Source organism: Phytophthora ramorum, assembly GCF_020800215.1.
Source record: "Phytophthora ramorum isolate Pr-102 chromosome Unknown Phyram_PR-102_s0003, whole genome shotgun sequence".
Taxonomy (NCBI): domain Eukaryota; phylum Oomycota; class Peronosporomycetes; order Peronosporales; family Peronosporaceae; genus Phytophthora; species Phytophthora ramorum.
The window spans coordinates 3939651-3963359 of record NW_027150649.1 but is presented as its reverse complement, the minus strand read 5'-3'; the positions used below and the strand labels follow the sequence as shown (position 1 = coordinate 3963359).

The following is a 23709-nucleotide window of genomic DNA, read 5'->3' as shown; positions in this document are numbered from 1 at the left end:
TTCGCTGCGGGAAAGCTTCGAAATATAGATGTTTGCAGGGAATTGATTGTGAAGAGGAAAGTGAAAGTGGTTTTGTATTGAAACAAATCGATGATATGTTTCCGATATTGGAGGAAGATCAAGTTTAACGGCGAGGTGGTTGAACTTGCCCGAATGCGATCTTTCTGCCGAAATGGGCACACATTTGGCAAAACACAGTAAGCTTCTGAAGTTTTGTGGGCCACTTCACGAAGGCAAACGTTGCTACGCTCACTTCAACGTGTTGAAGTGCCTTCCTGCCTCGATGTTCAGCTTAGCCAAAACGATTCTTACGCACATGAAACACGTCAAGTCAACGGACGAGATGTGTGCTGCGAAGCGATTAGCGCAACGGCGAGAAACGTCTTGAAAAACGGAGTCGAAACAGAGTATGAAAGTCTTCTTTTGACTTGTTTGGTACTGTGTCAATCACTAGTGCTACATTACCCTGCGCCAGGGTGGGCTACGGCGAAATCGCGATGGCATGGATCGGTGCTGGGCTCGTGTGGGTGCTGCTAGTCGATCCGTACGAGTTCGAGCGCCGGAGGCCACGCCTTGTGGGCGTCCCTTTGCTATCGCAACCGTCGCGAGGCAAGTGATGAACCCGCTGCGATGCTGCAGAGAACAGAGAGCGCACCGGTGTGGGGCTTGCCCTGACGTCGGGCGTATCAGGGACGGTGCGCTCCGACTGCCGCACGGCGCGCCGTGCCATCTCACGCCAGTCAATGCGCCACAAAGTGAGCACCATCAAGCTGAACTTGACAATCTCGCCGCACACAGCACCCCACCACAGTCCGTGTAGCTCCCAATCCCAAGCAAGCCCCAGCACGTAAGAAGTCGGCAGCATGGTGAGCCAGGAACCGGCAGTCGTGATGGCTATCAATGTCGCCGCCAACGACATGGCCTCCACCACGGCCGACATGATAATGTGAAGCCCGGATAGGAACACTGCCAAGCAAAAGATCGGCATGGTGCTGTTGATGTCTGCTGCGACCACAGGGTCCTCAGTGAAAAAGCCGATGATTGGGGCACGGAAAATGTACGTCAGCAGCGCGCACACGAAGGTCGTGATGCCTCCGAGCAGCGTACTGACGTATAGGGTCTGCTTGGCAGCCGCTGGGCGGTTTGCTCCTAGGAAATTGGCTGAGCGGACTTGCATGGGCAAGCCAAATCCCCAGTAGATGCCGAAGGTCAGTCCCCAGAGGCTAAACAAGACGCTGTTGGCTGCTAGCTTTACCGAGCCCAGAGATCCTGCCAGTGCCGAGATCACGTTGTAGACCCATTCGTCCAGTGCCTGGTTAATCGTCATTCCTACCGAGAGAGAAACGAAAGTGCGTACACGTTCCCATTGCATGCAAGCTGCGAGATCGAAACCAGCCCAGGTCTTGCGATGGTAACCCTTGTACCAGAACCCGTACATGACAAGCGCCACCGGCTGAAAAATCGACGACACGCTCTGTGCAATAGGCGCTCCGATGAAGCCCAGCGCTGGAAACGGACCGCAGCCGTAGATAAATACATAGTTGGTGACTAGCGAGACGCCGACGCTGGCAATGCCAATGACTGCCGGTGGCTCCATGATCTCTTGGGACTGAAGATATTGGCGAAGAGCACAGTAAATGGCCTGTGGTAAAACAGTCGGGGCAAGATAGCGAGCATATCTGTCTGCGAGCAGCAAGACCTCGACATCGTCCGTCACCAATCTCAGCACAATGTCCACATAGAAGAACGAGATCATCACCGGAATAGACAGTAGCGTGATGAAGATCAGCGCCAGCTGGAGCCACACGCCCACGAGCGCATAGTTCTTGGCGCCGTACGCTTGCCCACACAATGTGCAGACCGAAATGGCGAATCCAAAGATGAGCATCTGTACTCCGTTCGTCCATACACTCGCCAGCGCGCTCGCCGCCAGCTCCTTCGACCCTAAGTGACCCAGAAACGCTGTGCTGACTGTAGTGAGCGAGATACGGCAGAACGTTGTCACACTCACCAGCCAGCCCATGTTCCAGATCGCGCAGGATTCCTCGCTGAACGTCGGCAAAGGCTCCTCCACCTCCTCCTCCTTCATAGAGGCGAACGTCTCGCTGACCAGGAGCGCGGTCCTTTCATCTGCACCCTTGAGCTCGAGGAGGGGGTCGACCTGCAGCACAATCTTGGCGTCTGTCGCCCGCCATCGCGACGCCGACTGCGCGTCGAGCGTCTTGGGGAGGGTGAGCATTGTCATGGGATGAAAGATCTCGGGACTCAATGCGGCTGGCAGCTAAAGATCTTCTTTTGCAGGCGAGGTGTCGGGGAAATGCCCATGTGAGAGGGAGCGTCAGCCTGCCTTGGAAGTGGTTTCACTCCTATCTATCAATACGCTGGAGGAATTTCCCTGAAACGACCTCGAACGGATAAGAAACGTGCGGCTCACAGCGCTGCCGTGACGTGGACCCGGACGTGACATCCATTCGCGTAATGGTTGGCTTGCACAATAAACTGGAAGTGGTTGCACAATAAGCTGGAAGACTTGCACCCAAGTTGAAGTTGTTCAGTTTCGGTGGGCCACGCCAAAGATCGCTTCAACAAGACATGGCTACAATCTCCGCTATGCATTTTTTTCATCGCGAAAGTTTGAAAGATATCTCTTGCTCGCGCGCGTGCAGTCTACAGCTCCCGGTTGATGTTCTGGAGCGCGCTAGCTGAGCCGTACGAATTGTTGCGGTGTAGATTCCGCTTTGCACCCGAGTCATTTGAAATATGGTGGTGGTGGTGGATTCGTGGCGGTGTGGAAAGAATGGCCAGCACAGGTGTAGTACCCGCCATCGTGGGCGTCGAAGGCAGCACGAGCTCGGAGCGCAGCAGCACGTCCTCCTGCAGCTCCTCTTCAGTCAGCACGTCGCCCTCCGACTGGATCACGGCACGGCGAGCCATCTCGCGCCAGTCGATATGCCACAGTGCAAGCGCCATCAGACTGAACTTGACGGTCTCGCCGCAGAGACTGCCCCACCAGAGTCCGTGCAGCCCACCGTGCCACTGAAGGCCCATCAAGTAAGAAGCTGGAAGCATGACGACCCAGGACCCGATCGTCGTGATCGCGACCAACGTCGTCGCAAGCGACATGGCCTCCACGACGGCGGACATGATCACGTGCAACCCGGAGACAAACACAGCAGCGCAAAAGATAGGCATGGTGCTGGTGATGGCTGAGACCACAGTCGGGTCGTGCGTGAAAAAGCCCGCGATCGGGTCGCGGAAAACGTAGGTGAGCATCGCCGACACGAAAGCCGTGAGACCGCCCAGCACAAAACCAACATGCAAGGTGCGCTTCGCAGCCACTGGACGATTCGCTCCGAGAAAGTTGGCAGCGCGAACTTGCGTGGGCAAGCCAAAGCCCCAGTAGACCCCGAAAATGAGTCCCCAGAGGTTGAAGAGAATGCTGTTAGCCGCTAGGTTCCATGCGCCAAGCAATCCCGCGAGCGCTGAAATGACGTTGTACACCCATTCGTCCAGCGCTAGATTAATCGTCATTCCTGCTGACAGGTAGGCAAAAGTGCGCATACGTTCCCACTGCAAGCAGGCCCGAAGGTCGAAGCCGAACCACGTCTTGCGGTGGTAACCCTTGTACCAGAAGCCGTAAATCACGAGCGCCGTCGGCTGGAAAATGGACGACAGGGTCTGAGCGATGGGCGCACCGACGAATCCTAGCCCCGGTAGTGAACCGCAGCCGTAGATGAACACGTAGTTGGAGGCGAGCGACACCGCCACACTGGCAATGCTAATGATCGTTGCAGGCCGAACGATTTCCTGTGCCTGCAGGTACTGCCTCAGCGCGCAGTAAATGGCCTGTGGCAGCACGCTGGGCGCGAGAAAGCGCGCGTACGTGTCGGCCAGCGCAAGCACGTCCTGGTCGTCCGTCACGACGCTCAGGATGCGGTCCACGTAGAAGAACGAGACCATGGCCGGCACCGAGAGCACAACGAGGAAGAGCAGCGCCAGCTGCAGCCACACTCCCACTAGCGCATAGTTCTTGGCGCCGTACGCTTGGCCGCACAGTGTGCAGACGGACACTGCGAAGCCGAAGATGAGGATCTGCACGCCGCTGGTCCAGACGTTGGCCAGCGCACTGGCCGCCAGCTCTTTGGAGCCCAAGCGCCCCAGGAAGGCCGTGCTGATGGTGGACAGCGAAATGCGGCAGAAGGTGGCGACGCTCACTTGCCAGCCCATGCTCCAGATGGCTCGTGCTTCCTCGTGGAACGTAGGGACGCCCTCTTCATCTATCTCAGCCAGCAGGCGGGTCTCGTCCGTCGCGGTCAGCGGCTTGGGCTGCCGCTCAACGGCGTCGTCGTCGAGCGAGTAGAGGTTGATCTCCAGCGACGCGGCGTCTTCCGCTGAGCTGGCGTTGGTAGACGACGTCATGGCGGAGTTGCGACTGTGGAGTCTATCTTTGCCTGCATGAATGGATGGAGATGGGAGGAGCTTGTTGCGGTTGCACCGGACAAAAGTTGGCGCGATGGCCAGCTGGCGGGCGATCACTTGACACGATTTGCTATCAATCAAGCGGGTGTTTGCACGATCATGAAGGGACAGTTGAAGCGGGCATGAACATCAAAAGTTGCTGGGTCAAGTGCTGTTTACAACAGAATTCTGCCTCTGGGTGGGACGGTCCTTTGAAGTGTCCGGATCACGAACTTCAGAATCTGAAACGAGTTGCCGACAGCAACATGCAATTCATGTGCATGTTGGACGCACCGCGCTTCGTAGTGATCGTAAATAATAATTTATTGTCTTTACAACTCACGAAGTGTATGTGGCATGGGATGCCGCTCTCATAAAAAAAAAACTTGCACGTCGACCTCTCCGTCACTCTCATCACGGGACCTTCGTCTGCGAGGCGTTGTGCTGCTTGCAGAAGTAGTTGTGTTTCTGGTAGGAGCGGCGGTTGCAGCCGTCCATCTTGCAGCGGTTGCCTCCGCCGTGGGCCCAGCAGAAGCCGCCGGGTGCGGCGACCTTGGCGCAGCCCGGCGCGTCGCAAATGTGGCCGCCGCCGTGCGACCAGCAGTAGCCGTAGCGCTTGGCCTTGCTGGTGCAGCCGGCGATCTTGCAGAGCTTGCAGCCGCCGTGGTGGAAGCAGCGGTTGTACAGCCGCGCGCCGTGCGTGCAGTTCGGGTACGTGCAGCGAGAGCCGCCGCCGTGGCGCACGCAGCGTCCGCGCGAGACCGCGGCGCGAGGGCACTCTTCCTGCGCGCAGATGGACGACTTGCGCACGCGCATCTTGCCGTGGTGGTTGCCGATGGCCAGGAGCTGCTCCACACGCTTCTCCATGATGGCGTTGCCCGAGAGCAGGCTGCGACCGCCGATATGGAGCCCGGAGAGGCGCGCGCCGCCCTCGCTCACGTCCGAGTCGTTGTCGCCAATGTCGGCCATGCCCATGTCCGCTTTACTGAGCGGAGACATGGAGGGCGACACGGACGCGCTGCTGCTGCCGTGCGACGGCGTGTGCAGCGACGACGGGTTTAGGATGAAGGCCAACGCCGTCTTGTTCTCGTCCTCTCGGAACATGATGAAAGTGTCCTCGAGTGTGGGGGACCGCTTCAATTGGGGAATGCGGTCTGTGCCTCGCGGAGAGGACTTTCATGAGGATGGACTCGTCCCAGGCTCCGGCCAATGGCCGACCGCGAGTTTGGCGTGACGCCCACCGCGCACCGGAGCAAGTGGGGATGGGGCGCGTGACGCCGCGCGGAAGACCAATGGGGAAACGCTCAGTAACCCACGTGCTGGTGGTGGAGGCCAGCAGCTTCAACGCAGATGGCGGCGCCGCTGCTGAAATGGCTTGAAGTCGAAGTTAAGTCGACCCATTTCCATCAATTGCCGATGTCTCCGCTAGCCACCACAGTTTATTGCTGACGCTACGAAGCCTGCCTGCACATGCCACCATTGCTGCCGCCGCCACGCGTGCGCATCGACGTACGCCTGCGTCGATTGAATCGAGCGCGCTGGTTCTTCGCATCGCTGGAGGATGGTCCCCACGGGGACCCTCTTCTCGCTGCTCTGCGCCGTGCCGGTTCTCGAGCCCGCGCAAAGCCCGAGCAGCTCGCGTGACGCGCCGCGACGTGACGGCGACTACTTCGACCCGTTTAACGACAGCACCAGAACGGGCGTCGCGCAGCAAAACACTCCGGCTTCATGCCCGCGCGGCCTGCCTGCCTGCAGCGTGCGATGCACTGCGGGCTCGCTTTCCCGAAGCAATGCGCCTCGGACCGATGACCGATGCTCGGTGGTTGCTCGCTCGCTCAAGGCAAGGCAAGCGTGGTTGCGCAAGATCTGCATTCTGAAACTTCAGACGAGCAGAAACGCCGCGAATCCGGTGTTGGCGCGGGTGGACCGCAAAGGCTCAAGTTGACCAGCAAAGTGCTGTCAGCAATGCTCGCTCGCAAATCAAACCAGAAACTGCAGTTTCCAGTCATGCACGTTTGAAGCGATGGCACCATCGCTCTTTAGTCTGTGGCACAGACTGTGCTGCAGTGCTTGGTCGGTGTGGCGTCCAAAGCCGACAGCGGGAGGGCCGTCGGCGTAGACGCTGATGTGTGTTGCCGCTAGCGGCTTGTTTCTGCCGGCGTGATGGCCCTCCAGCGTCAGCGGCCGTCGCCGCCAATCGCGCGAGGCCGAGCGTGCCGCGTCATGGCGCCGGACCCCGTTGACCACGCGCTCGAGGACGTGGCAAGCGCTGCAGGTGCGAACCGCAGTCTAAGACTGAGTCTTTCTCGCGTGGGCTTCGTGCGTGCATGCATGCATGCAAAGAACAAAACGATGATGGGGGTTCTCGGATGGAGAACGACGCAGTTTGACACGCCGGTCTGATTTGATTCAGCCGAGCTGTCAACGAGTTCGAAAACCGGCACGGCGTGATTCACGTCGCTCGTGGCTTCTGGTAGGCTCAGCGCACCGTGACGGCATTTCCGTTGTTGCAAGGACGTCATTTTGAACGAAGATCCGAAGGCGATCCTTGCTTCGATTAGGACCTCATTGAGATACCCTGGAGCAAGAATTCCCGGCAGAGACTTTTTCTACAAGGACCCCTTCGGGCAGACCGAACAAGACTGCTATGTCAATCAAGGCAACTTGCATATTAATATGCTTAAACAATCACGGGAAGCCATGCAGCTTCAGTCCAAATAAATAGGCGGCGCAGGCCCAGCCTTACGCATTGTAGGCAGCGTGGGCCTTGCAGTGGTAGCCGTACTTCTGGTACGAGCGCTTGCTGCAGCCCTCCAGCTTGCAGCGGTTGCCGCCGCCGTGCGCCCAGCACGACCCGCCCTGAGCCGCCACCTTGACGCAGCCCTCGGAGCTGCAGATGCGGCCGCCGCCGTGCGACCAGCAGTAGCCGTAGCGCTTGGCCTTGCTGTTGCAGCCCGAGGCCAGGCAGATGGTGGAGCCGCCGTGCTGGAAGCAGCGGTTGCGCAGCTTGGCGCCGTTGGTGCAGCCCTCGAAGGTGCAGCGCGAGCCGCCGCCGTGACGCACGCAGCTGCGGCGTGAGACCGCGAGGCTGGTGCAGCCCTTCTCCTTGCAGAGCCGCGTCTTCTTCTTGAGCATACCGGCCTTCTTGGGGCTGTCGAGATCCGAGTTCTCGCCCTCGGAGCTCGTGACCGCCTCCACTGTCGGGGACGAGAGCCCCGCAAAGATAGACGGCAGCACCGTGCGAGTCTTCTTGTCGGCGGTCATGGCGAGCAGTGGCTGCGGTGCCGCGCGCTTGCAGCACAGCGTGGGGGTGCGCGGCGAGGAGCGCAGCAGCGCGGACAGCACAGCCTGCTCTCCGTTCCAGCCCGAGACGGAGCTGGGCGAGTCCGCGCTCCAGGTCTTGGGCAGCAGCGGTGCGAGGCCGTGCATATTGGTCGCGTCCACGGGGTTGAGGATGAAGTCCAAGTGCGTCTTGGCGGTGGTGGCCATGGTGGCTTGTGTTAAATGCCGCGAATTGAGTTGTGTGGCGGTTGCAGTGCGGAGGCAGAGGCAGAAGTCACTGCGAGGAGACTGGACTTGAGGCGGGTGCGGGCTGAGGCCAGCGTGCGGAGCTGGTTTAGCGCTGGCGTGGCGAGGCCCAATGGGAAGCTCGGGCGTGCGGGCGTCGCGCTAAATGCAAGAGTGGCAACTGGTCTCCGTGACGGCGATAGCGCAAATGGAGGCGCCTGACCGCGGCATGTCCAGCCCCCGGAAAATGCATTTGCCACTGTGCGCTACTAGCGGAGCTAATTGGCTACACCGGAAGGCGAATGCTCCAACGGATGCCGTACTTTTCGTCTACGTGGACACCGTGCGCCTTTTCAACCAATGGCTGCGCGCGATGTCAAGAGACGCGCTCCGAGCCGCCCTTTTACGCCCGATCTCCAACACCAGAACCGGCACCGAGCGGTTATGACGACGGCACCTTGCCCGCCAATTGCCGCGCGTGGAGCTGCGACGCGGTTCGCGCTCGCCAATGAGCGCCAGCGCCAGGCCGTGAAGGAGGTCGCCAACAGCGAAGTGATCCCGCCCCCGATACTCAATATGTTGCCCGTCTTGCTGACCCATTTTGCTAGCCGCGGCCTGAAGTTTGCTGTGCTGTTTTGGCCAGGATCGTTTCGCGAACCACCAAAACATTCTGATGGCTGCTGCAAGTCGCCTCCAGTATTGGCCCGAGGCACGCGGCGTATCGCCTCGCTGTCGCTGTGCTTGGCTTGGTTAAAATCGCGCTGGAGCGGGAGGGTGTCCTCGCCATCGCAGCGCGTGCTCTGCTGGGCCTCGGGTGCTTGCCCCTTCTAGGTCAGCGCAGCGCTGACGACCAGCGACTGGACGTCGCTGCAGCGGCAATTTGCGACTGTCGCATGTGTCCTCCGAAGGGCAAGCACCGATTTGGCCAGCCAGGCGGTATCCGCTCGAATCTCGCTGGTGGTGAAGTGCTGATCCCACGCAAAGAGATCCGGAGTTTCCGATCCAGCGATGCATCTTTCACGCCAACGGCATGACCGCTGGGAGATTCGTCGGCCGGCTGGGGCTCGGCCGCAGCGCCAGCGCATCGCTCTGTTTGCCATGGATGCCCCACGCGTTAGTAACCTTGCAAGTCCGCCGTGGAGCCGGAAAACTCATCAAGCGTTCTTGGTTGAAGGTCTCGCAGTTCGGACCGACACACGCTGTGTATCCACCGCAACGGCCAGCACCACTCGATTGTCGACACCTCTGACTTTGCAGTCCAGTTGGCGGTGCATCCATACGTGATACCGCTGCGGAAGCCGTCGGCAAACGCGTGCCTCGGAGGGCTGCACGGCCATCGGACGGAATCCACCTGCGGCTCGCTGCAAGCGGGAGGTCATCCTGCGCCGGAGGAAACATACTCAGGAAAGATCGATTGTCACAAGTAAACACCTGCAATAGCGGTGACATACACAACATCAAACTTGACCAGCAGCCAGGAATATAACACGCGTGTTGGCATTTTGCACGCTGGGACCTATACCCTTTCCATTGCTTCATCTGGTTTGCCTCTTCAAATGCAGCCCAACGCAGGTTGCAGCGATTGGGTGGCTATTTGCATGCTTCCTCTCCCTCCAGCACCATGCCAGCTATAAACAGCATAAGGGGGCCTGGTGGCGCTATTTAGACGCCGTCCTTATCCAGGCTGCTTTCCATGTTCGAGAATCGCTCTGATCAATCCATTGCATCTGGTTCGGACATTACGCCGAGCTCTACGGGTCCCTTGCAAGTGGCGGCATGGCAGTAGCCGCAGACTATTCGGGTTGGGTGCGTGAGCTGGACGAGTACCAGAGCGGTGACGGCCAATATGACGAGCGGTTGGAGGCCACCTCCGACAGTGGGAAAGCTGCTCAAGCAGCGTTAAGCTCTCGGTCCGGTGCCACCGCAGCTACGAATACAAGTCGAAAAGTGATGCCAAGAGGAGCCAGCACCGCCTCAGCAGCCCCAATTTCGCAGGCGGAGGAGCTACAGCAGGAAATGAAGCTGTTGAACTGGCACAAACTCGCGAATGAAGCAGCCCTCAAGGCTGCCATCATCAAGACCAACAAGATCAAGCAGGAAGACTCGCAGTTCGCGAGTGCGTTCACCCAGGGCGAACGAGAAGAGCGAGAGCAACGCGCGCAGCAGATTATTGAGGAAGAGCAGCTCAAGCCACTACAGGTGAACACTGAGTTCTTTCGTAACCTTGAGGCCAAGGGTCAGCGCGACGAAGCCAAGCTCGACGACGATGTACAGCGTCACATTCAGCATCTTCGAAAGCTCAAGGAGTCGATGACGCAGCGAGAGGATATGCAACGGAGGCGTCAGCAGTACCGCGAGAAGATGCTCGAGCTGCACGTAAGTGGAAATGGCACCAGTCGGTCTAAAATGCTGCCTAAAGGCCAACAGGGGTCAAACCAAGATGAAGAAGGAGGCTCTCCGGGCAAACGGGATCGAGGCAATAGTAGTAGTGTGTATCACCGTGCTGCAATGGCTGGAGGTGGCAAGGCTGCGCAGGACAACGCCAGCGTGGTGAGTAGTCTGGACAGGCTCATGGAGCTTGAGCAGCGCATTAGACATCTGGAGGATGCTGGACTGGCGGTGGACGACCTCGACAATGTTCGAGATGGCAGCACTTCCAGTCGAACAGCCGGGTCCAAACAACACGCTGCAACGGGCGGGCTCCGGTTTGCAAAAAGAAGAGCGAACGGTGGACTGCATGAGCCCTCCAGGACTGTGTACGCCGTCACTGGGGCCACAAAGATGCGTGCCAGGGATAAACCAACTATAGCATCAACACGACGGGCACAGGGATCAACAGCGGGGGCAAATGCGAAGAAGCGCGCGCTCAACAGCAACAACAATGCGGGGAATCGGACCAAATCGAAGACGGACACGTTCCTCACAAGCCTCCCAGAGAGCAAGCAACGACAGCTTCGGCGCATGACGGACCGTGAACGGCGGAATTTCCTCAAGAATGAGAAAGCAAAGGAGGTACGCGAGCAGTCTTGCAAACAGGATGTAGTAATTGAAGGCTGGCTCGAGAAGAAGCGCGCCGCTGCAAACCAGCGGAAGGCCTCCACAGCGGCAGCAAAGTCATCCACAGCAGCCTCCGCAAGGATCCCAAAGCAGCGGTTGCCCCCACCGCCTCGAGTGAGAGCCCCCACACTTGGTGCAGCCTCGGGAAAGCGTATCGCAAATTCCCACCTCCAGAAACTCGATGACATCAAGAAAGGCTTTACGAAACGAAAAGAGGCCTTTCAGCGCCTGCCACCAACTACCAGCAAACTCACTGGTAGATTCAACACAACATCAGCTACTTCCAGTCGCAGCCAGCGCTCATTTACTCGCAGCGCTGTCATTGGAGCGAACACTCGGCAACCCGCTGCGTCCCAGCGATATGACGGAGCTACGCTGCCGACAACACGCACTGCGGCTCCGGCTCGTACAGCAGCGCTAGGTCGGCAAGTATCAGGTCAGCGCACTGTACCAGGGCCAGCGGCAGCGCAGATCACCAATAAGCTGCCGCTAATTCAGCGGAACACGGCGCCAACCAGTGTTGTCCCCGGAGCCGCTCGACGTCCTGGACCTGGCCTGGTCGTTGGCCACAACGCTACGCTACCGAGACTGACCGCGACTCAGTCCAGAACTGCCCCGATGCCGTCGCCGCCGCCAGCCGCGCGCAGTACCAACATGCCGACGTTCAGCCGATTGCACAAGCGGTGATATGGGTCCATCTGATAGTAAAGCTGAAGTTGAAGTGATCTTGATACATGGCTACACCTTGGAAACCTGCAATGTGAATAAAGAGGGGAATCTGATATTGTGTACCAAAACTGCGCAAGCTGTCGCCGCTCTATTGGCCAAAACATATTCATACAAAAGTCAAAGTGTCCAACGCCTTGAGCCATTTCGTGCTTGACAGTCGCTTGAACCACACACTTCCAGCGGTTTTCAATCACCGCCCTCTCTTCCAATGTCTTCGCTGTTGGGCGACGTGGCCTTCGAGGTGGTGGCGGCAGCGTCACTGGCCGCCGTGGCCTCCGTGGCGGCGTTGGGCGCGCACTGCACCAAGCGCCAGCACGGGCCCGAGGAGCCTGCGGCGCCAGCGCGCAAGAAACGCCGCGGGAAGAAGAAAAACGCCGCTGCGGTCCAGCATCCGGTCGTCGTAGCCAATGGCGTGGCAGTCAACACGGAGCCTGTGGTGGCCGAGCTCAAGCGCCGCGCGGCGGCCGACAAGTGGCGCCACAAAATCGTGTACACGTTCCTGGACGACCTGGGCCGCGAGAGCGTGAACCTGAGCTTCGAGGACGTGGACCGCGCGGCCCGTAAAGTGGCTGCGGCGCTGCAGCGCGAGGCCCACGTAACCAAGGGCGACCGCGTGATGCTGTGTTTCCCGCCGGGCCTGGACTTCGCCCTGGCCTTCTGGGGCTGCCTGTACGCCGGCGTCGTGGGCATCCCCGTGTACCCGCCGTACCCCGGTACGTTGGCCAAGGACCTGCCCAAGTTCAACCGACTGGTGGAGGACTCTGGCGCGGCCGTGGTGCTCACCAACACGACGTACCATCTCGCCAGCAAGATGGCCACCGTCAAGGGCTACTTCTCCACGGATAGGACGGCGTGGCCCGCCGACTTGCAGTGGATCACCACCGACAGTCTGCCAGACTCGCTGGTGGCGCAGTACGACGAGGAAGACGCGCTGTCGCTGACGCCCAATGACGTGGCGTTCTTCCAGTACAGCTCCGGATCCACGTCGGCACCCAAGGCTGTCATGATCTCGCACGGAAACTTGCGCGCGCAGCTCAAGACATGGGAGACCATCGATCCCACGGACACGATGGTGAGCTGGCTGCCGAGCTACCACGACATGGGCCTGGTCGGGTTTATTATCACGCCATGCGTCACGGCTGCGAGATGCGTGAGCATGTCGCCTATCAGCTTCATCAAGGACCCGGGGCTCTGGATGCGCACGGCGAGCAAGTATAAGGCCACGCACGTGTGCGCGCCCAACTTTGGCTACGCCCTGGCGGCCAGGAAGACCAGTGACAAGCAGGCGGCGGAGATGGACCTGAGTACCCTCAAGCAGACGATTTGTGCGGCTGAGCCTATTCGCCGCGAATCGCTGGATGCGTTTACGGCCAAGTTCAGTGGAGCTGGGTTTGACCCCAGCACGTTCAATTGCGGTTACGGGTTGGCGGAAGTGACGCTTGTGTGTACAGGGCAAGAGCCTCCCAAGAAGCCGACGCTGCTGGATGTCAACAAGCGCATCTTGGAGACGCAGCGCAAGGCTGCTGTGGTGAGCTCCAAAAAGGGCAAGCAGCCTGCTGCCACGGAGGTTATGCAACTTGTGGGCTGTGGAAAGGCTATGCCAACGTTTAGCGTGACTATCGTGGATCCGGACACCAAACAGGCTCTTGACGAGTTGCAGGTCGGCGAGGTGTGGGTGCAAGGTCCATCGGTAGCCGTTGGTTACTGGAACCGCCCCGAGTACACGGAGGAAATGTTCCGCGCACAGATCGTGGGCGACAAGAACTCGAAAAATACGTATCTGCGCACCGGTGACATGGGCTTCCTTCGCCAGGGCGAGCTTTTCGTTACTGGCCGTCTCAAGGATCTCATCATTATTCGCGGTCGTAACGTGTGCCCGCAGGATGTGGAGGCATCGGTTGAGCACGCGCACGAAAACGTTCGTCCTGGATGTACTGCTGCTTTCTCCATCGAAAAAGGCGACGAGGAAGCCCTTGTGGTAGTTGCGGAAGTGAAAAATGGATCCTCGCAGCAGATGCTTGAAGAAATCTGCCGCGAAATTATCAAAACGGTTCTCTCAGAGCACCAATTGAAGTGCGAGGCGATTGTGCTGCTGCGTCAAAAGACGATCCCGAAGACCACCAGTGGCAAGATCCAGCGCAGTGCCTCAAAGACCCACTTCCTGGATGGTACGCTTACCAAGCCTCTGTTCGAGTACAAGGCGAAGGGAAACAACGCCAACTTGGCATCTTCTCCTGCGCCAGCAAAGCCAATGAAAGAAAAGGATACTCCAGCGAAGGATAGCAAGGCGTCTGGAGAGCTGAAGACACCTGACGAAATCCTTGCATGGCTTCTAGAACATGTGGCGCAGGAAATGGAAATGCCTACTGCAGTTGGCGATGCCGAATCGTCGGAAAACTCGGAGGTGATTGCAGCGACGGCGAACCCGGCTGAGATTGACCCGAACACGCCATGGGCAATGTTTGGCATGGACTCGGTGGCGATTGTTGGATTGTCGTCGGACCTGGGCGAATTCCTTGGATGCATTGTATCGCCATCTGCATTTTTTCAGTACGATACGCCGTTCAAGCTTGCACATGCACCGGGTTTGGCGTCTGGAGATCTTGCTGGTGGTCAGGAGGGCGATGACCAAGGTGGCATGGGACCCATGCAGACGGCGACAAGCGTCGATGAGATCGACTCTAGCTGCTTCGAAATCGATAGCTTCCCGGAAGTCCAGGGACTGCTCGGACAGATGAAACAATTTGAAAGTGCTGGACTGCGTGTCCCGTTCCTGGAGACACTCACGCCCGAGAAGCGCCGGATGACGAACTTTAACACGTACAACTACCTCGGTAATGCCTCGAATCCTGAGGTAGCAGCTGCGTCGAAGGCGGGCATTGATGAGTACGGCACGACCATGAGTTCGTCTCCTATTGTGGGTCAGACACAAGTGAACGTTGACTTGGAGAGGGCCCTGTGCACGTTCTTCAACGCTGATGCCAGCATTCTGTTTGTCGGTGGCTGGGTATCAAACGTCACGACTATCGATGCGCTGGTGTCCAAGGGCGATTTGATCCTGTGCGATGCGCTCAACCACGACTCTTGTGTGAGTGGACAGCGCCTCAGTGGCGCTACCATCCTGCCATTCCCTCACAACGACACCAAGGCGCTTGAACGCATGCTGTCGAAGCTGCGGACGAAGTACCGTCGTGTTCTGATTGTGATTGAGGGTGTCTACAGCATGGATGGCGACATCCCGGACGTGCATGAGATGATCCGGATCAAGAAGAAATACAAGGCGCTACTCTTCGTCGACGAGGCGCATTCTTTCGGTACAATGGGAGCTACGGGTCGTGGTATCTGCGAGCACTTCAATGCGGACCCCAAGGACATCGATGTGCGCATGGGCACCATGAGCAAAGCGCTGGGATCAGTTGGCGGCTTCATCCTCGGCTCGCAAACACTGATCAAGTATCTGAAGCACTGCGCTGGTGGCTTTGTTTTTTCGGTTGGCTTGGCCCCTGCTTGCGGTTCGGCTGCGTTGAAATCCGTTCAGCTTATGACAGAAGGCGCGTCGCGCACCGTGACCCTGCAGGATCGGAGCAAGTGCTTCTACGACCTCTGCAAGGAGCACAAGATCCCGATGGGCGAGAACACCTTCCGTGGTGCTCCGGTCGTGGTTGTGATGATTGGCAGCACCATCACAACTGCCAAGGCGTCCGAGTTTTTGGCAGTGCACAAGATCAACGTGAAACCCATTGTATACCCTGCGGTGGAGGAAGGCAAGTGTCGCCTACGCTTCTTCATTTCGGCGCTGCACACGCCAAAGCAGCTGGAAGACACTGTTCTTGCGCTGAAGACCTATCTTCACGAGGGTCTCACGAACGCGAACACGACGGCGGCAGTGAGTGGTGCTCCAGCTACCAATGGATCCACCTCAACGAATGGCGTTGCTAAGACGAGCAAGAAGCGCAAGTCCAAGAAGAAAAAAAGCTCCAAGGCCAAGTCGACCGTCGCTTAACCAGTCTCGTGCTTGACAGAGCGATAGGATCATGACTCGGCTATTAAGTTGATTCACGACGATAGTTGCAAGCATTCTTCCAAGTGTCATGATAACGCTGAGTATTTCGGGTTGCAGAATAGATATTTTCACTCCAAAGTTTTCACCAAAGTCTGTTTCAAGGCACAAGAAGTGCTAACCATTGGTTGAAAGCAGTTTACCATTATATTGAAAAACGCCAGCGAAATGCAACTTGTACGTGAGGGCAAATGAGCAGTAAAGGTATATGGCATTAATCACAATACCAAATCATACTTACCTGACTGGTGCTTGACGTTGCTCAATGAGGGCGTTGACATGAGCCGGAGCAGGCCCCTTGCACTCCGGTGCTGTAAGGGTTCAGGAATGCTCTTTTGAGTAATTCCACAGTAGAATTTTTGTCAGCGGGGGTGAGCGCGTGCGCCGCCCCCACCCAAACATTACCACTCTTATTTTTCAACCCCATCTCTCACCAAACTCTATATCATATGCCTGTACCGCATCGTTGATATCCTTATTCGCACATATATCATAAAGCGCACCAGTTAGTAGCCAATCAAGATCACTTATACCGATCCAACCCCAAACATTTTCCTGACATATTAATGCTGTATTAAATCACTCTAATGTCAGGAATTTTATGACTATTCTCAAGCACCGAAACGAAATTTGCCTGATACGTCGTTTGAGTTTTTCATTTTGTATCAGACAAATTTCAAATTCCGGAACATATTTTTTTTGACAGATAACATTTATCAGCAAAAATTCTAATTTCGTTTCGGATGTTTGTGTACTTGTTTGGCATATTGTCTGGATATTTTATCCATAGTTTATTAAGGGTTACAAAGAGGTCTGAATGCTTGTATATGCAATACCTTTCCCAATACGAGTATTTTGAAAGAACTCCAATACCATTGTTTACAGCCGAGCTACACAGAAAGGCGATTAATATGCTATATTTGCGACGACTAACGCATTCGCAGAAGATCAGGTAAAAGGACCTCTATGATCAATAGATAATCCAAGCAAGATTTCGAATTACTTTTCAGTAGAATTTTTGTCAGCGGGGATGAGCGCGTGCGCCGCCCCCACGCTCCCCTTCGTATCCCCTACACTCTGTAGGAGCTCCTGCTTCTGCTTCCGTGTAACTACATTCTACTCGTGTGCCTGCTGAGTGCGTGCTGCGAGCGTCGATGGCGATCTTCTCGCTGTTCGCGCGCGGACGCGCGCTGTCCAGTGGTTCGCAGCCGCCGGCGTCACTGGTGAGCAGCACGGCCTCGAGCGCGGTGACGGCGCGCGACGACGACGACGTGTTCAGCGTCGACAGCGACTTCCTGAGCGACGACGACAGAGGCGACGCCGGCTACATGAGCGCCGACGATGGCATCGCCGCGCCGCCCGCCACGAGCGACTGGCTGTCCGTGCTCGATGGCGCACAGCCCGCTGCCGCCGCTCCTACCGCCCGAGACGACGCTGACCACGCCCCCGACGACGAAGCCCAAGCTGTCCTCGACCACGACGATGCTGTACGCGACGCCGACGATGCCGGCGCCGCGCCACCTGCTGCCACCATGCCCATGCTGCCCGACGACTGGACGAGCGAGCCCCATGGTTCACGTTCAGCCGTTGCCGCCGATGAGAGCGACACCTCCGCAGCTGCTGCCTCATAGTTGGCGACACTGTCAGTGTTCGCTCACAAAGTGACCTCGTTCGCGTGCATTGCATGCAACTTCTCGGCGACGCAGCTGGCAGAGCTGCACCACCACCGACGCCGACAGCACCGCGACCACATCTTCACGGACGTGTTCCACAAGCGGATGCGCTTGTGCCACGTCGTTCGCTCGTCATGTAGCGGCAACTAGGAATCGGTTTCACTGTGGAACAACATCAAATTTTTTTCCGCCCTAATGCAACAACCACCGCGAGCAGACCTGATGGAGTCATGATGTGTTTCCAATTCGAGTTGAGAATTCGATTTCCGCAGTTCGTCAACGACACCAATCCTCCAATAGCACCGAGCGCAATCTTACGCTCATGATGTTGTCAAATGACGCACACCTCCAGGTTTATAACATCTCCCTGCGCAACCCTAATTGATCATCAGACGGAGCCGCCATCACCTCTGCATCTATCAGATGTGGACGCAATCAGGCCCCATAACAGGCTACCCCATCCACTTTTCTTAGATGGCGACCAATCACTCCGACAACCTGGCCGAAATGGCTACTGCCCAGCGTGATGAGAGGGGGTTAATTGTGTTGTTCAGGCTCGTGTCAGTGTCAGTGAACCATCACTGGATGTCTTGAACCGTCCAGTGTAATCACCCGTTGTGCGAAGTTGATGACTCACTGACCCAGTCAATGTCCGCATCCAGTGACGTTCAAGGTGGTGAAGTTAACAATGCAATTTGTTGCAGGCAAGTTGGGCAAAGTACTACAAGTCGAGATGGGCGATTTTTTTCGACTGGTGGATGCTTGGCTCGAAGCATTATCTCGCTGTGTTAGTAGTCTACGTTTCTGGTGGTACTTTCTGCCGGCGTTGGCTTTCAATTTTACCACTAAACGATGGACCACAGACGACCGACGGCCAGATTTGCAATTTCAAGCATGTGGTAGACCTCTACAACAAGACACTCTCCCGTGGATTTGTTAATTATCGGCGTCAACTACAGCACCAATTGTCCAATTCCGACGAAGCTGGTTGTGCCGTGATTAGTAGTGCGAGTCGCCGACACAACTTGCAGGACTTTCTGACATGCTATGAGACGGAGCTAACCAGTTCAACACGCAGATGGTGCAGCTCCGACAGCCCAACAACAGCCCCAATCTGGCCAAATTCACGGATTTGCGTCCGATCAAGAGAAACACCACGCTTTGTTCGTCAACTCGCGAAATGGCCGGACGGTATCTCCTAATACGGAGTGATACGCAGAAGGTGGAGTCTGACGGGGATTTTGTCCGTTCACAAACTCGATACATTCAGACACTTGCTTCCTTGGATATGGCCCGAACCGTTGCTTTACCGTGCTTGGTCTATTCTTCCTCCGGCCACCGAGGTTGCTATCAAATACCGATTTAGCTTGAACTCTAGTACGCAGCTAGAAAATCGCACGCATTGTTTGCGCTCGCCGTGTAGACTGTGGAAACCTCGCTTCTCTTAACACTGTCTAGCCAAGGTTCAAACTTGACCCCCGCGACAGTTGCTGGCTTCTTGACTGAAGCAAACCAAAACGAGATCATCGTAAGGACAGCCTCCATCCCATACGTCTTCACCCTGGATATCCACTGCTCCGTCTATATACTATTTTTCATCGACTCTTGTTATGTATCACTGTGTTTTGTCCCTCTCAGTATTAATTTTAATTGGCATCACTTCAGAGGGACCACTAAATGTGAGGCTGGTATACGCTTTGACGTAGAATACTAGCATCTTATTCAAGCAAATATCTTGTTTCATTTTTTGGCATGCCAATAGACATGTTAAAGAACATTTCAGTCTCCAGCAGCAATAACACAATGAATAAACTTTCTTAAGAACCAATCGGGAATGTCTGGAGCCTTACTAATCGATTCTCAGTCAAGGCGTTCAACATTAAAGCCTAATGTAATACCACAGCGTGTTTTCACCACGGTTGCAGTTGTTGCAAAAAGCGCCTTCAAATAGCACCTGTCACGCAAGCAAGCTCATCAACAACAATATGCGGCAATAGTGGCTTGCCGGCTCCCGAATAAACACCAGATGGGGTTATCACAGCTTCGATCAATTGGACATGATTAAACACTCTCAGAGTCCGAGGCCTGTATAGTTGGCGTTGAGCTGTTCATGGTTGCGTAGACTCTTCACATACGCCACCCGGTCTTCTTCGCTCAAGCTAGGACAATCACATACTCAATGGGACCCCTTGCAGTGCGGTCAGCCATTCGGTGGTGACCGACCGCTAGGCTTCCGAGACTCGAATCTAGCGTCCTTGTCAGCTGCACCAGCTGTGTTGCCACTCCCCGACAATGATGTCGACTACGTATTCTTTGTACGCTTGGTCGATCCTGGTCTGACGCTCTTGCCTCAATCCGTATGATTCCTATTAGCATGCGTTACTTCCCGTGCCTCCCGAGAGTCGCGGCCGGTTGTAGGCTCTCGACTGGTATCGTACAGCGCGTCTTCATATTAAATCTTCGTTCCGGACTGTATAGTCAGCACTCTCAATCAAACTATGTAGCTCTTCTTTTCCACGATGGTATTCATATGCTCGAAGTACTTCAACACGTGTGCATCCGGGTCGTCAATTCAAATCCATTTGAAGTCGTGCCGTGGCACCCCACGTGAACTGATCTTCAGCACCTCACCATCTCAGATTTCGAAACAGGTTCCGTTCTCTGAAACCCGCCGTCGGCGAAAGTTTACTTTATCGCGAACCGGTTTAGTAGAAGTTGGAAATTGAAAAGCGAGCATTAAGGATTAGCGCAACTTCTGATTGCTGCCTGGCGTGCCTAAAGGCACTGCTCTTACCCGGTACTTGTCTCCGATCCGATCTACTCCCGTGTGGCTCCTTCTCAACCACATGCATTCCTGGCCGCTGGTAGTATGGTTGGCCTTTGACCCGCTGTTGCTCCTTGACGCAATCGACAGAGTCTCCATCATGTTTGAACTCTGTTTGCCACAACCGGCACCGAATCGTCAAATCTGTCTATCATCCATGACGATGCAACAATCGTTCATTGCATCTAGAATGGTGGTGGGCAACAAATGACAGAGTGCCATCCTCATTGACATCCTCCATGAGGGGAAGGGGGGGGGGGGAGGGGGGTCGGCTGCTATCCAATTCGAACAGCCGGCTTTGTGAGCCGTTACTTTCTGAGTGGTGCAGGGTTCAGCCCCACGCAACCAAAGAGAAAAGCGATATTTTGCTGTCTGTCAGAGAACCACTTACAGCCTTCTAGTGGGCATTTGAGACGACGTCAAATAGAACATATAGTATCAACCAATGTACGAATATTTATTAAAGCACTCCATTCAAATGAAGGGCGTCTTACGCTCATTTCGAGCCGTTGTCTACTGGGATATGCTTAAAATTCTTTTTTTGTGTGGCGGCATGCTTTCAAAAATTTGTCTCCATTTTCACCCTCCCCCGAAATGACGAAATTATCATTTTGTTCGCAATTTAAATTATATTAACGTCCACTGGAAATTTGCTATACCATTAAATATCCTAATTTTGCCTCTCTTTCTATCTCTTGTTCCTTAACCCGCTACACAGGTTGCAAATACAAGTAAAACATTCAATTTGTTCAAGGTCTTGGTTTTATAAAGCACACACAATAATTGGAGCCTTGTGGAACCACTGAAATATTATATACGTGCACCTTTAGTATCTTTAGATCCGATAGCACCATGGACATCGCGGATCTGCTTAACTTTCTTCGTGCAGTAGGGACACCTCCTCCTGCAAAAACAGCTCAACCCCCGCCCACGGTAGTTTATTCAAATATACCGTGTTTGCAATACGAGTCATTCATTGGATGAAACGCGTTTTCACCCATTCTCATTCAAGACGGCATGGTGAGCGCCTTCGGTGCATACCATGCGTGCTGCTCTTTGACTAGCTAACTCGTCTCAATGACTACTCCACTACGTCATGCCACCCTCACCATCGGCGGCGACGGCACGTTCCTGCAGCAGTTCATGATGGGAAGGGCGTCGTGGCCGGTCCGGACCCCCAGCGAGTTGCTCGGATAGCACTCTTAACTGATCAAAGGCAGATCAGGTCAACTAAGATCACGAACAAAAATCACTCATATTGTCGCATGGTTACACATTGTACGATTGCGAACACGCCCGTCTCTACATGGTACTGCCGTAACCAGTCGTTCACCTGCTCTAGAAAAACAGCGTGACGGACAAATGCAGCATCAGTCCAACCTTTGTCGCGGAGACACCGAGTACACGGAGACTGTTAGCGCTCCCAAGAACACTGGAATGTCGCTGAAGGCTTGTCTACTGTGTACACGATAGGTTTTGCTTTATATTTCACACGTTACTGTGGTCTGATTGAGTAACTCGTGCAATGTTTATTATACGCTTGTTTGTCTATAGTCTAAAGGGATAAATGTCACACCTCGTCTTCTTTCTCTCGTCGCTTGTTTGATTCTTGTCGCTGCATACTGCCGAGATTTGTATACTTGTATGTATTTGATTTATATCGGTGTACATTAGACGGATTGTGTTAATGTTCTGTAACCTATTTGAGTGCGTCCTCTGTAGCCTAATGGTGTGGGTATTTTGTAGCCTTTTGACATGGAATCTGTAGCCTGGTAGTGTTGAGGCTGTAGCCTACAGATGTGGAACGTTAACCTACTATGTAATAAGACATTCGCGTTTTAGTTACACGAGAGAGATATTGAGCAATTTGACCAAATACGTACACAACCTTTTCTGTATTCGCCTTTAGAATAGCAGTGAGTACACTTTGCAAGTGCCTAGATGCGCCTTGGGCAGCGTTGACCTGCAGCTCTCGCTGCAATGCTGCAACACCAGCCCTGTCCAGGTTAGCGACGGGCTCCCAAGTGGACATCCACTAGACTTGCACTTTGAGCTCACCTTCGACGAAACGCTGTCCCAAAAGCGCCGTGAACTGGTATTCCTCTCCGCTGTTTGCAGAGAACACTCCGGGCTTGAGCTGCCACGTTCAAGTCGGTGATTGGGCGATGGAGCGCTCGGATGCGTTGCCGGTGGGTTTCTTAGGCTCGTCATACTGGTTTCATAACGAGGCTGCATCTCAGGCTCGGCTTGGGCTTCTTCTACATCTTGGCCTTCTTGGGGTCCTCGCAAAATCTGGGGATTTAGAAAGCGTTTTAACTCGTCGAGAGTATTACGTCGTAGAGGAATTTAGTCGAGAATCGTTCTTGCCGAGCCAAGTAGTTCACTTGTGTTGGTAGCATGGTCGAGCTCGTGTAGAAGCCTGCTTCACAATCGGCTTTCTTGGTCGCTCCTGTAACGGTCTTGAGGTCGAAGATGGAGGACGCAAGCCTGGCAGAATGCCTTTCGATCTGACGTGAACAGGCGGGCGGGCTAAATGTGAATGTGTAGTTTCCGTGAACAGCAAAATCTGCGTATCAGAAAAGTCAATTATATACAGACAACGACGGTGAGTAACCCCCGACCCAAAACACGCCATTTTGACGTAGACAGGCGGAGAAGGTGGTTACAAAAGCCGTCCTGCTTCAGTACATTAGCACTTTATATTATCCAATCAGATGGCTATATTTTGTATGTGCCAGTAAAATCGATGCTTGTTTCGCGCCAAATGAATGGACTGTTCAACAACTGCAGCGATCTGTGCGCTTCATTTTGGTTTTGAGACCATAATGGCCTCAACTAACGCTCGTACATGATCACTCAGAAGAGCTATGCGCTGGAGCTTATCGAAACTCTCGGCGAAGCTACCCCCGCTCGTCAACTAGGGTACCCCCGCCGCAATCTCCGCGATTGGGTCGCCAAGACAGCCAAAATTATGAGTTTTCATGGGGCCCAGACCAGCAGAACACTGAAGGGGCAAGGCAAGAAAGAAATTATTCCTTTTCCACACGCGCTTGTTACGTATATGAAGAATCTCCGCTGAGATGAAGAGGTTTGATGACACTGTTTATGTAAATTCCATTTTTTGTGCAACATAACATTTAATTTTTGCCGCTTTACACGCAGTACATGCTTGAATACATCAATCAAAACTACCACCCGTGGTTGCAAGAGTACCTTGCGTCAGTAAATAGCATCTAGAGTGGGTATAATGTATTAATGAAATTGTTATAACGGTTTGCAAACGGTAACATGGTTTTCTTTTCGTTTTTAGTTATTGATAATATTTTGACCTTTCTGCGCGTAGTCATGATTTTTCAATGCAGACAGCTCATGCTAAGAAGAAAAATGAGGCCGAAATGGAA

General features: G+C 55.1%; 8 protein-coding genes across 8 annotated transcripts; 4 read left to right on the top strand and 4 right to left on the bottom strand.

Annotated features, from left to right (window-relative positions):
- Positions 1–481: 481 nt before the first annotated feature.
- Positions 482–2239, bottom strand: KRP23_4307 (Protein DETOXIFICATION 37; the record flags this gene model as incomplete). The annotated part of the gene is made up of 1 exon (XM_067889248.1): positions 482–2239. One exon carries the CDS (start codon positions 2237–2239, stop codon positions 482–484), a length of 1758 nt encoding a protein of 585 aa, XP_067748425.1.
- Positions 2240–2667: 428 nt separating this feature from the next.
- Positions 2668–4419, bottom strand: KRP23_4306 (Protein DETOXIFICATION 51; the record flags this gene model as incomplete). The annotated part of the gene is made up of 1 exon (XM_067889247.1): positions 2668–4419. The coding sequence occupies one exon, from the start codon at positions 4417–4419 to the stop codon at positions 2668–2670; it is 1752 nt and encodes a 583-aa protein (XP_067748424.1).
- Positions 4420–4872: 453 nt separating this feature from the next.
- KRP23_4305 (putative WRKY transcription factor 19) lies at positions 4873–5562 on the bottom strand (the record flags this gene model as incomplete). The annotated part of the gene is made up of 1 exon (XM_067889246.1): positions 4873–5562. One exon carries the CDS (start codon positions 5560–5562, stop codon positions 4873–4875), a length of 690 nt encoding a protein of 229 aa, XP_067748423.1.
- A 457-nt stretch (positions 5563–6019) lies between these two features.
- On the top strand, positions 6020–6403 carry KRP23_4304 (uncharacterized protein; the record flags this gene model as incomplete). The annotated part of the gene is made up of 1 exon (XM_067889245.1): positions 6020–6403. One exon carries the CDS (start codon positions 6020–6022, stop codon positions 6401–6403), a length of 384 nt encoding a protein of 127 aa, XP_067748422.1.
- A 797-nt stretch (positions 6404–7200) lies between these two features.
- Positions 7201–7947, bottom strand: KRP23_4303 (putative WRKY transcription factor 19; the record flags this gene model as incomplete). The annotated part of the gene is made up of 1 exon (XM_067889244.1): positions 7201–7947. The coding sequence occupies one exon, from the start codon at positions 7945–7947 to the stop codon at positions 7201–7203; it is 747 nt and encodes a 248-aa protein (XP_067748421.1).
- Positions 7948–9741: 1794 nt separating this feature from the next.
- Positions 9742–11709, top strand: KRP23_4302 (uncharacterized protein; the record flags this gene model as incomplete). The annotated part of the gene is made up of 1 exon (XM_067889243.1): positions 9742–11709. One exon carries the CDS (start codon positions 9742–9744, stop codon positions 11707–11709), a length of 1968 nt encoding a protein of 655 aa, XP_067748420.1.
- Positions 11710–11959: 250 nt separating this feature from the next.
- KRP23_4301 (4-hydroxyphenylalkanoate adenylyltransferase) lies at positions 11960–15754 on the top strand (the record flags this gene model as incomplete). Its single annotated transcript, XM_067889241.1, has 1 exon — positions 11960–15754. One exon carries the CDS (start codon positions 11960–11962, stop codon positions 15752–15754), a length of 3795 nt encoding a protein of 1264 aa, XP_067748419.1.
- A 1211-nt stretch (positions 15755–16965) lies between these two features.
- On the top strand, positions 16966–17442 carry KRP23_4300 (uncharacterized protein; the record flags this gene model as incomplete). Its single annotated transcript, XM_067889240.1, has 1 exon — positions 16966–17442. The coding sequence occupies one exon, from the start codon at positions 16966–16968 to the stop codon at positions 17440–17442; it is 477 nt and encodes a 158-aa protein (XP_067748418.1).
- Between the last annotated feature and the right edge of the window lie 6267 nt (positions 17443–23709).